The following is a 12,949-nucleotide window of genomic DNA, read 5'->3' on the forward strand; positions in this document are numbered from 1 at the left end:
CTCCCCCCTAAGGACCCGGAAAACACGATCCGAGACATCACGTACCCTTGCACCTGGGAGGCAACATACCAAACGTGAGTCTCTCACGCTCCCACAAAATCTCCTATCTGTGCCCCTGACTATAGAGTCCCCAATGCTCTGCTCCTCTCCCCCCTTCCCTTCTGAGCAACAGGGACAGACTCCGTGCCAGAGGCCCGTACCCCATGGCTTACCCCTGGTAAGTCGTCCCCCCCACAGGTATCCAAAGTGTCCACAGAGTTCCAGTGGCAACACACACACCAGCTGGAATGGGAGGAGCTCAAAAGCAAACTCACCACGGCACCAGTGTTGGCGTTTTTTTACACGTCTCGTGCCACCAAAATCTCAACTGATGCCAGCCAATTCGGCATTGGGGCAGTACTCCTGCAGTGGGATGACACTGCGTCATGGGCCCCAGTTGCCTATGCATCGCGGGCCATGACCCCCACAGAGCAGCGCTACGCGCAGATCGAAAAGGAGTGCCTGGGCTTGCTAACCGGTTTAGACAAGTTCCATGATTATGTATATGGTCTTCCCCGGTTCACTGTCGAAACTGACCACCGCCCCCTGGTCAGCATCATAAACAAGGACCTGAACGAGATGACCCCTCGCCTCCAGGTCATCCTACTTAAACTCAGGAGGTACGACTTCCAACTGGTCTACACTCCAGGGAAGGAACTCATCGTGGCGGATGCCCTATCCAGAGCAGTGAGCACGCCGCCAGATGCGGAGGGGTTTGTATGTTAGGTCGAGGCGCAGGTGGCTTTCACATCGGCAAATCTGCCGGCTGACGACTCCAGTCTGGCCCGTATCCGCCGAGAGACTGCGGCCGACCCCCTTCTGCAGCGAGTGATGCGCCACATGACGGGAGGGTGGCTCAAAGGGCAGTGCCCGCAGTTCTACAATGTACGAGACGACCTGGCCGTCATTGACGGTGTCCTTCTGAAGCTGGACCGGATTGTGATTCCGCACAGCATGCGCAAGCTGGTTCTCGACCAACTACACGAAGGCCACTTGGGGGTCGAGAAGTGCAGACGGAGGGCCTGAGAGGCGGTATACTGGCCGGGCATCAGTGACGATATTGCCAACATGGTGATCAACTGTACAACCTGCCAAAGGTTTCAGCCGGCGCAACCTCCTGAAACGCTTCTGCCCCATGAGCTGGTGACGTCCCCCTGGGCGAAGGTGGGGGTAGACCTGTTTCACGCACTCGGCAGGGACTATGTCATCATAGTGGACTACTTCTCAAACTACCCAGAAGTCATACGCCTGCACGATTTGACGTTGTCTGCTGTCATCAGGGCCTGCAAAGACACCTTTGCTCGCCATGGCATTCCGATGACTGTCATGTCGGACAATGGGCCCTGTTTCGCCAGCCAGGAATGGTCATCGTTTTCTGCCTCGTATGGCTTCACACACGTGACATCCAGCCCTCTGCACCCCCAGTCCAATGGAAAGGCGGAGAAGGGCGTTCACATTGCCAAGCGGCTCCTCTGCAAGGCTGCTGCTGCCAGGTCGGACTTCTGCCTGTTTACACGTTGAACGCTTGCAACCACTGTTTTAACATGTCTATGTTTTTCTCGTTACAGGCATTTGTTTTATCGTTCCACATTTCCACGTTGTTTTTCTGTTTGTTATGGTACAACCTCGTTAGCATGTCACACCCGACATCGCCCCTTGTATATAGTTAAACCCCATGTACATGCTGTAAATATTACACGCACACACACATTTAGCTGCACTCAGGACACATTTCTATTTATAACCACGTAGGCACATAATCTTGTAAAAAAGGGGGGATGTCATGATATTCAAGTGAACATCACAGCACATAAACACATACATAATGATAGACAGAGCAACGGACCAATTAGCACACATAACACGACAGCCAATCACAGACAAGAGCATACACAGTACAAAACAAGAAACACGACACTTCCTGGGCAGTCCAGCAGGAGACGGCACAGGGCAAGGACCTCAAAGCCAGGCACTCACACAGTCACCACGTGCTGAGTACCAAGTTTGTTGTATAAATAGTTTAACAGAATAAAACTGCGTTGTACCAATCGCAACCGTGTTGGTTCGTCTGTATCTCAGAGCACCCAACACTTCAAGAGGGGTCTTTGATTATGCTGCCCGCTTTCCCCAGGCAGCGGGAGGTGTAGATGGAGTCAATGGATGGGAGGTCGGTTCGTGTGATGGACTGGGCGGTGTTCACGACTCTCTGAAGTTTCTTGCGGTCCTGGGCCGAGCAGTTGCCATACCAGGCTGTGATGCAGCCCGATAGGATGCTTTCTATGGTGCATCTGTAAAAGTTGGTAAGGGTTAATGTGGATATGCCGAATTTCCTTAGTTTCCTGAGGAAGTATAGGTGCTGTTGTGCTTTCTTAGTGGTAGCGTCGACGTGGGTGGACCAGGACAGATTTTTGGAGATGTGCACCCCTAGGAATTTGAAACTGCTAACCATCTCCACCTCAGCCCCGTTGATGCTGACAGGGGTGTGTACAGTACTTTGCTTTCTGAAGTCAATGACCAGCTCTTTATTTTTGCTGGCATTGAAGGATAGATTGTTGTCGCTGCACCACTCCACTAGGTTCTCAATTTCCCTCCTGTATTCTGACTCGTCGTTATTCGAGATCCAGCCCACCATGGTCGTATCGTCAGCAAACTTGTAGATGAGTTGGAACCAAATTTTGCCACGCAGTCGTGTGTGTACAGGGAGTATAGTAGGGGGCTAAGTACGCAGTCTCTCGGGGCCCCGGTATTGAGGACTATTGTGGAGGAGGTGTTGTTGTTCATTCTTACTGATTGTGCTCTGCTGGTCAGAAAATCGAGGATCCAGTTGCAGAGTGGGGCACCAAGTCCTAAGTTTTGGAGCTTTGATATGAGCTTGGCTGGGATTATGGTGTTGAAGGCGGAGCTGTAGTCAATAAATAGGAGTCTGTGGATTCCGAGCATGGCGGCGGGCGGGGGTGGGAAGGATGGGCGATATGTTCTTGAGGGGAGCTCCTCGAGCATGAGGGCCTTGGAGGAAAAATTCGGACTAGTCAGAGGTAATGACTTTCGGTACTTGCAAGCGCGTGACTTCATACGTAGACAGGTCCCACCCTTCCCACGCCTCCCGCCAAATGGAATCCAGGACAGAGTAGTGTCTAGGGGAGAGGTAGGAGAGGGGAAAGTCTTGGATATTTATGTGAATTTATGAAAGGGGAGGAGTCCCAGACAGAGGAACTGAAGCTCAAGTGGGAGGAGGAACTCGGCGAGGAGATGGAGGAGGGGGTATGGGCGGAAGCCCTGAGTAGGGTAAATTCAACTGCAACATGCGCGAGGCTCAGCCTGATTCAGTTCAAGGTCGTCCACCGGGCCCACATGTCGGTGGCCCGGATGAGTTAATTTTTTGGGGTGGTGGATAAATGTGCTAGGTGTGCGGGAAGGCCAGCGAATCACGTCCACATGTTCTGGGCATGCCCAAAAGTTAGGAGATACTGGGAGGGATTTGCAGACGTCATGTCCCAGGTACTGAAAACTAGGGTGGTGATGAGTCCAGTGGGGGCAATTTTTGGGGTCTTGAAAGACCCGGGGATCCAGGAGGAGAATGAGGCCAACGTCTTGGCCTTTGCTTCCCTGGTAGCCCGGCGACGAATACTGCTGGTTTGGAGGGACTCAAAGCCCCCAAAGACCGAAGCATGACTCTCGGACATGTCGAGCTTTTTAGGGCTGGAAAAAATTAAGTTCACCTTAAGAGGATCTGTATTAGGGTTCGCCCAAAGGTGGCAACCATTCATCGACTTCTTCGCGGGAAATTAAATGCGAGAGGGGGTATATTAGAGTTGAATAGGGGGGATAAATAGGCGGGTACTGTTTATGAGAGAGGAGTGGTCTTTTGCACTATGTTTCTGCTTTGTGTTGATATTTGCACATTACTGTACACTGTAACTGTTTACAATGCCAGAAATACCTCAATAAAATTGTTTATTAAAAAAATAAATAAATAGGAGTCTGATGTAGGAGTCCTTGTTGTCGAGATGCTCTGGGGATGAGTGTCGGGCCAGGGAAATGGTGTCTGCTGTGGACCGGTTGCGACGGTATGCGAATTGCAGTCGGTCAAGGCGTTCTGGGAGTATGGAGGTGATGGGCTTCATGATCAACCTCTCAAAGCACTTCGTTACGACTGAAGTCAGGCCCACCGGACGGTAGTCATTGAGGCACGTTGCCTGGTTCTTCTTTGTATGTTGGTGGTCTTCTTGAACATTCAAGAATGAGAAACATTCAAGATCCAAGCTGACAAGACAAGGCATCGCACCTCACCTTGGGCTCGATCTGACGCCTGATCTTGGCCAAAAGGGACGCGGAGCGATCACTATTTTCTGCCTTAAGCCAATTTTTTAACCGGCTTGACACAACTTCCGATTCCTGAGCCTCGGTGTTGTTAAGCAGCCTTTTTAAGTATTTTTAGGGATGTTTTTGGATCAGCACATATGGAGTAAAGGAAAGTCTTTTGTTTTTGAAGTTTATTTTGCCCTTGTTTTTCCAAGTGACTGTTCCAACCCTTGTCTCCCTTCAAGTGTGAAACACAGTCATAAACATGCCAATTTTTCCACCAAATCTTATTTGCTTTATAAAGGGAATTCTGGCATTTCTACATAAATTGCGGTTTGTGTTATTTCAAGTCTTGGATGGGATCAGGATCTGCTTTGATTTGTGCAGCCCCACAAAGAGTTTAAATTCTAGAACACATCTCAAGGTACTCCAGGGGTGCGCACCGATCCTGATTTAACACCAACTTGTTTACCACCCAAAGCCAGAAGGTGATTCTATAAACTGGACTCACTTGGGAATTGTAGATAGTCCCCAGCACTCTTCTTTTAAAACAGGAAAATCTGGCATGATCGACAAGGCTGACGAATATTGCCCATTCCCAATTGCCCATGAGAAGCTGGCGATGGCCCGGGTCTTAAACCACTGCGCGGCGACGGTCCTCTCACAGTGACATCAAGTTGGAAGCTTCAGGGTTTTGACCCAATGGCAATGAAGGAACAGTAATTAATCCAGAGGGGGATGATGTGCGCGTTGGAGGGCAACCTGGGAGGTGATGCTCTCCCCAACTGCTGGCTGCCTTTGTCCCCAGGTGGTGCAGATCGCAGATTTGGGAATTGCAAAGTTTACACAGTAAACTGATACAAACCAGTCAATAGATTTGTGTACTTACTGTCCAGAGATACTGGACCAGGCAGCAAGAATAGAAAGAGCTCCCCCCTTCCCATTTATGTATGTCCAGCTTTAAAACTATATTATTCATTCATGGGGTGAGGGCTAGTCCCAGCATTTATTGCTCATCCCTATTTGCCCTTGAGCAGGTGCTGGGTGAGCCGCCTTCTTGAGCCGCTGCAGTCCCTGTAGTGTAGGTACACCCACTGTGCTGTTAGGGAGATAATTCCAAGATTTTGACCCAGCGGCAATGAAAGAACTGCGATATATTTCAAAGTCAGGATGGTGAGTGACTTGGAGGGGAAGGTGCAGGTGGTGGGGTTCCCAGCTATCTGCTGCCCTTGTCCTAGATGGTATAGGCCATAAGTTTGGAAGGTGGTGTCGAAGGAGCCTTGGTGAGTTGCTGCTGTGTGTCTTGTTGATGATACACAGGGCTGCCACTGTGGTGGTGTAGGGAGCGAGTATTTAAGGTGGTGGACAGGGTGCCAATCAGGTGGGCTGCTTTAACCATTACATTTTCTTTAAATATAACTTTAGAGTACCCAATTCCTTTTTTTTCAATTAAGGGGCAATTTAGCACGTCCAATTCACCTACCCTGCATATCTTTTTGGGTTGTGGGGGAGAGACCCATACAGTCACGTGAGGGGGGGGGGGGGGGGGGGGTGGGGGGGGGCCTATCTAGTATCCTGCGGTGGAGTGATCACTTGGAGGAGCTGCTGTGCGTGAGTGAGGAATGTGATTCATTGTGAGCTTTTAGGGGAGTGGAGAGCAATTGCCGATGATTCTGGGCAGGATTCTTCCCCTCCCCTCACCGGGTGGGAGAATCGCCGGAGCGCCGCACGAATCGCGCCACGCCACCCAGACCCCCGCACGCGCTTCTCCCCCCCCCCCCCCCCCCCGAAACCAGCGGAGCGCGAATCGCACCGGGCCGCTCGGAGATTCGCCGCAAACGGCGAGCGGCTGCACGTAAACGGCCTGGTCCCGCCGGCGCCGTCCACACCTGGTCGCTGCCGGCGGGTACTCAGTGCGAAGGCTTGGGGGGGGGGGGCCTGTGGGGGGGGGGGGCTCCTTCACCGGGGGGGGGTCCTCCGAAGGGGTCTGGCACGCGATCGGGGCCCACCTCTCCCCGCCGCGGCTGGCCCCTGAACACCGACTCCATGTTGGGTCGGGGCCGGCGCGCTAAAGAGGTCCCCCCCGCGTGCGCAGGATTGAGCTGGCCCAACTGCAGGTTGGCGTGGCTCCCATTTGGCACCGCGTAAGGAGGCTGGAGCAGCGTGATCCGCTCCAGCGCTGTGCTGGCCCCCTGTGGGGGCCAGAGTAGGTCGTGCCCGGGCCCTGTTCGCGCCGGCGTGAAACGCGACGGAGTTCATGACGCCGCAAACACTTGGCCTCCATATCGGAGAACCGCCCCCAATATTTTAAAAATAAATTTAGAGTACCCAATTCATTTTTTCCAACGAAGGGGCAATTTAGTGTGGCCAATCCACCTGCCCTGCACATCTTTGGGTTGTGGGGGTGAGACCCACACAGACATGGGGAGGATGTGCAAACTCCACACGGACAACGACCCGGAGCTGGAATCAAAACCGAGTCCTCAGCACCCCAAAGCAGTAGTGCTAACCACTGTGCCACCGTACCACCCTCCGAGGATAATATTTAATGTTACAATGAAAGTAGTAGAAATTTCAGGAGTAACTAGACTTAATATTTCTTCAATTATTGCCAGTTCTGAAATACCCTGAGCTATAAATAGAATGCTTAAATGGAATACTATCTTCCAAAGCATTTGTGTCATCTCCTAGCAACCTTCTATGAGGTATGAATATTTAATAGTAATACTGATACGATCGTAGATCAGCTTTGTTGGAAGTCATTGAAGAACGTAAAATGATTGGGAGAGGATTTGTTCGTGCAGGCTTATTGAAGGGAAGAGCTTTGTTCCTAAGAGTGATGAACCAAGGAGGGAGATTCTCTCACTCAGACTAAGGAGGTTACCACCTTCCACGTCCTGGAGAGACGGATTATTTTTAATCGCGTCCTCAGTGATAACAGACTCCTCTCGCGAAGAAAGGGCTGAGAAAATAGAGGGGGAAGAGGAGAATGAGATAACGATGCCAAATCCTCTTTCTCACCGTTGACGCTAAGAGGGTTAATATTTCCTCGCCGCTGACTCCACTCAGCAAAGAGGGGCAGGAAGACATTCTCACACAGCGAGTGCCGGCAAAGCAAGTTGGAAGTTGGTCCTGCACCTCAGGAGATTCGGGCTCCCTCACGCAGTGGAAAACAAGCAAGAAATTGGATAGCCAAAAGATAAATTCTGGATAACCGATATCAGGCATGAAGGATAGAACATCTCTGTTCAATTTTCTGTTTTAGGATTTTACTGACAGGACTCTGATTAGAATGACAGTGGATAATGGGTTCTAGTTGATGCTGTTATCTGCAGCCTGTTTCTATTATTGTTCTTATCGACGGATTCTCACCATAACTCTTCACCCAAATAGTTTGGTGTCTTATTTATACTCACCTCTTCCCGCCCCCCCCCCCCCCTCCCCACCCCCCCAGGAGCCATAAAGCACCCCATTCATTTCCATGTTCGAGGTTCTGTACGAGAGCAGATTTCCATTGTGAACTTCCGAGGACTGTCGATTTTACACCTGATATACCACAGACGTCAGGGGGCTGGATGGAGGGGGGAGCCCAGCGGGGGAGCCGTCTAAACTGTCCAGTGCAATGGGCTCTAGTCGAAGGATTATGAGTCCGAATCATGAGCATGCCATTGGTAAAGGAACGCAAAGTGGTGAGTCCACACTGAGAGATTAAAGTTCACATTGAATGATGTCTAATTTACAGCATAGAGGCCGTCTACTTGAACCATCGTGTCCATGCTGCACATGGGCCTTCCCCTTCCTCTTCTTTCACTTCACCCTATCACCAATACCTACTGTTTCTTTCTCCCTCTTGTGTTTATCCAACTTTCCCTTAATTACATCAATGCTCTTAGCCTCAACTACTCCCTGTGGCAGTGAGCTCCACGTTCTCGCCACTCTCTGGGTCAAGGAGTTTTTGTCTGAATCTGCAGTTGGATTTATTTGTGACTCTCACCCGGTACTTGCGATCCACAATTTTGGTTTCCTTGTCAGAGGCGGCATGGTTTCAACGTCTGATTGGAAGGATGTGTATGTTTGTTCCTCTGATTTCTCCATTGGGGTTTTAGATGGTAATGGTAGCAGTTGTCCTGGGTTCGTGTGTGTGTGACTGCTGCAGTCATGTTTCTAAAAATCCTGGTTTACAGCTAGGCATTTTGGAGCTAGGGGTGAAATTAAAGCATCGTAAAAGTTTGGACGAATGGGTTTTTATTTATAGTGAAAGGATTCCTGTGGAGTAGCTAATTAGAGACATTGGGCTGGACTCTCTGCCTCTGGATTCTAGTACTGGCATTCCCGATGTGGCGGAGAAACCAGCATTGGGGAGAAAGCGGGATCGGTTCATGCCTCATGCCAGCGGGAGGATGCAAATGAGTTATAGCAGGATTCCCTTGGGCTAAGGATTGGGAATCATTTCCTGCTGGGAGCGCATATCAGGTGCAATTCAGCTCCGGTGGGAGAACATAATAATAATAATCTTTATTATTGTCACAAGTAGGCTTACACCAACACTGCAATGAAGTTACTGTGGAAAGCCCCTAGTCGCCACATTCCGGCGCCTGTTCGGGTACACGGAGGGAGAATTCAGAATGTCCAATTCACCGAACAGCACGTCTTTCGGGACTTGTGGGACGAAACTGGAGCAGCCGGAGGAAACCCACGCAGAAGGGTTTAACTGTGACGGCGATCATTTTAAATTGGGGAGACTGGGAGCCAGCGTGGAATAGCAATTGGCGGATGAGGGGGACTTGGTGCGAGATAAGATATGGGCAGCAGAGTTTTGCTGAGGTTGCGAAATGTGCAGGAAGGGAGGCTGACCAATACAATTCAATAAGTGTCTCTTTCGTTATCTTTGAGATTCTGCACAGTTCTGCCTAGTGAATGCCAGTATACAATGTCCAAGACTGTAAGCTGTGTAATTTGTAGCAAAGTGTTTTTTTTTAAACTAAGATTGCTGACAGGCAGACCCAGGTACCTAGACTGGCTACATCAGCTTTGATTAAAGTTAGAGCTGCCCATTGCATTTCTTCGACATGTGCTTGCCGTGAGTATTTGCTTATTCTGATTTCCATATGGGGGTGATTTGAATGTTCAGGTTTGTGGGAAGAAGATCGATCCTGCAGAAATAAGAGATAGAAGGAACATTCTGTCTTCTTGTTTCAAGTTTTACGAACCAAGGTTTCTTGCTTGTGGGAGTAGCAGAGAGCAGCGTGAAACTAGGTATGGACAATGCAGTGCGAATGGGCAGGGTGTACATGGCCAGCTACATCATTGTTTTGAAGCGTGGAGTTTTTCCCGGGACGGGATAGATAGCAGGCTTTCAGCCAGGCCTGGTTTTTGTTGGTACAGTTTGAATGTTGAACCATAACCTTAGGAGCTTAGGAGAACGGGAACAGCTTTCGCTGAGGGAAGGGTCACTAATCAGAGATTCCAAGATAGGCAGCAGAATAGGAGGTGATGCTCTTTTACACAGTGTGATCCAAAATTTACGGCCCGGAAGGGCGCTGGGTGCAGATTCAATTCCGTTCAGAAGGGAATTGGAGAAAGATTAAGAAATAACTTGCAGGAAAGCGCAGGGGATTGGGATCAATGTGATAGCACTTTCAGGGGCTGGTGTAGCACAGTGGGCTAAACTGTGGCTATAACACAACTTGCTCTACCCCGCTTGGCTTGTAATGCAGAACAAGGCCAGCAGCGCAGGTTCAATTCCCGTACCGGCCTCCCCGAACAGGCGCCGGAATGTGGCGACTAGGGGCTTTTCACAGTAACTTCATTAAAGCCTACCTGTGACAATAAGCGATTATTATTATTATATGGCTATGGCTTTCCGCATCCGTTGTGGGAAAATCCGCCTTTGGGGGGGGGGGGGGGGGTGGGGTGGGGGGGGGGGGCAGAATATCCCTGCCTTTGTTTTGTGCCTGAACTCCCAGTTCATCGTCCCAGTTCATCGTCATCAACACTGTTAGGAAATCAGGCAACATCTGGTTTGGTGCCAACTCCCATCCAGAAACCTGTTCAAGCGGGTTAGAGCAAGTTGTGTTATAGCCACGGACTCCATTCTGCCCATCTAATGTGACTCATCGTGCTCAAGTCCCTCAAGTCAGGAAGCTCAAGGCTTTAAGAATGAGTAGGTTATTTGCTTGACAACATTTGGTGTTTGCATTGGGAATAGAGCTGAATTTGGTTCAGTTGCTTCTGAATATTAAGATGGGAAAAATTAAGTTGTTTTACTTGCAGTTGCCAACCCTCCAGGATTGCCCTGGAGTCTACAGCCGGGGGTAAAGTCACTGGGTAAATTTTCCAATTCCACCCACTGCAGGATTAGTGGGCGGGACGGACATTTAACGACCAACGAAAGGTCCGTTCACCTTGGGCAGGAATTTCCGGTCCATCATGTTTTTAAAATTCATTTTCTTTGATAATTTTGGTTTATTAGTTATGAAAATATTAGAGTTGGGAATAAAGAGCTGTTTGACTGAATGGGGCATTTGGAGTTTGCCGTATAAAGAGTTCATGTTAAATATGTACATAGACAGTCTGCATTATCACTGTAAGATCATATGACAAATGCTGAGAGATAGTTCTATGTGGAGCCTCATGCTAAGCTTTATACTGTACATAGTTAATGGAATGTTCAATAAAAGGTAAAGTTTACCAACAGCCTTGCCTCTAGCAGTGTCTATAAGCCCTGACCATGGACAACCTCACTGAAGACCTGCATGGTGATAACAGATGGAGACCGTGGAACAAAAAACACGAAAAGCACCAATTAAAGATCCGAGTGGCTGGAAAAATCAGCAAGATAAATAACTGCAGGACAAGGACAGCACAGGAAAACACCAACAGAACTCAAAGAAAGGCTGGAGTGAAGTAAATCCATGGGGGAAATTGTACCTTCACCAGAGTGCTTCAATGGAAGACATGGAGCAGCGTGAGAAGGGGCAGAATGGACATTGCAGGTTTATCGGGACTAGCAGAGAGGACCAGAAAGGGAGCCTTGCTGTGCACACATTGGCTGTCAAGTGCCTACTTTGCAACAGTTACTTCACTTCAAAAGTAAGCAAAATACTGCAGCTTCTGGAAACCTGAGATAATGCTGGAAACACTCAGCAGGTCTGACAGCTGCTGTGGAGGGAGAAACAGTTGACGTTTCAGGTGACTTTTTATCAGAACTGACCCAGTAAATCAGCTTAAAGCTATGCAAAGAGACTGGAGAGCCCAAGATTGTTCTTCAAGCAGAGAAGGATAAGGGGAGATTTAATAGAGGTGTTCAAAGTTCTGAATGGTTTTGACAGTGTAGATGAGTTGAAAGTGTTACCGGTTGCAGAAGGGTCAGTAACCAGGGAACAGAGATTTGCGGTGATTTGTAAAGAGGGGAGATGAGGGGCGGAATTTAATGGAAACATTTCTAAGTTCATTGGTGGCGGGTTATTCAGGGAGTTTTCCGTCAGCTCTGCCAATGAGTTCCCCACCACTATCAAAGGACACTTAGGGCGCGATTCTCTGGCCTTGTTGCGCTGTCGATCGAGCGCAACGAGCCGGTGAATAGCGAGAGTGGCCGAAACCGAGAACCACGCCAGGCGCCAAACAGTTTGTGATGCAACCAGCAGGCTCCCATCCCATAGGCGAAATGGGGTTCCCTTGTAGCATGGCGAGAAACCAATTATCACCACTTAAGCCCTATTTCCATACAATTAACGTGAGCCACCCCATATCCAACGGCCTCCCATCATTCAACGGCGCCAATTAGTACTCAAAGAACAAAGAACAAAGAAATGTACAGCACAGGAACAGGCCCTTCGGCCCTCCAAGCCCGTGCCGACCATGCTGCCCGACTAAACTACAATCTTCTACACTTCCTGGGTCCGTATCCCTCTATTCCCATCCATAGAATACTCATACATAGAATTTACAGTGCAGGAGACATTTATCGCCGGCATTCCCCCTTTGTATGTCTTCTCTCCCCCCCACCTGCCACCCACATATATACGCACCGCACCCCCTAATGGGCTCCCACCAGGGCCCCACCACGGCACTGCCCCCTGGCACAGGGTGGCACTGCCAGGTTGGCAGTGGACTTGACCCTCTACCCCTCAAAGAACAAAGAATAATAATAATCACTTAACAAAGAAAAGTACAGCACAGGAACAGGCCCTTCGGCCCTCCAAGCCTGCGCCAAACATGCTGCCCATCTAAACTAAAATCTTCTACACTTCCGGGGTCTGTATCCCTCTATTCCCATCCTATTCATGTGTTTTCCTTCTGAAAAACGTGAACCTGGCAGAAGGGCTTTGGCCGGGAGCCAAGGAGAATAGTAGCAATTTTTGTTCACAGGCAAAGGGCATGGTTGGCAGTGGACATTGATCACAGTATTAGATCATAGAATTTACAGTGCAGAAGGAGGCCATTTGGCCCATCGAGTCTGCACCAACCCATGGAAAGAGCACCCGACTTATCTCCACACCTCCACCCTATCCCCGTAACCCCACCTAACATTTTTTGGAGACTAAGGGCAATTTAACATGGCCAATCCACTTAACCTGCATGTCTTTTGGGACTTGTGGGAGGAAAC

General features: G+C 49.6%; 1 protein-coding gene across 1 annotated transcript in view; it reads left to right on the forward strand.

Annotated features, from left to right (window-relative positions):
* Positions 1 to 7,931: 7,931 nt before the first annotated feature.
* pip5kl1 (phosphatidylinositol-4-phosphate 5-kinase-like 1) overlaps positions 7,932 to 12,949 on the forward strand; it is a 79,918-nt gene continuing 74,900 nt past the window's right edge. The window contains exon 1 of the mRNA XM_072488780.1: positions 7,932 to 8,030. Within this exon, the coding sequence (XP_072344881.1) occupies positions 7,998 to 8,030 (33 nt within the window). The 5' untranslated portion in view covers positions 7,932 to 7,997. The remainder of the gene's footprint in view (positions 8,031 to 12,949) is intronic.

Source organism: Scyliorhinus torazame, chromosome 22 (assembly GCF_047496885.1).
Source record: "Scyliorhinus torazame isolate Kashiwa2021f chromosome 22, sScyTor2.1, whole genome shotgun sequence".
Classification (NCBI taxonomy): domain Eukaryota; kingdom Metazoa; phylum Chordata; class Chondrichthyes; order Carcharhiniformes; family Scyliorhinidae; genus Scyliorhinus; species Scyliorhinus torazame.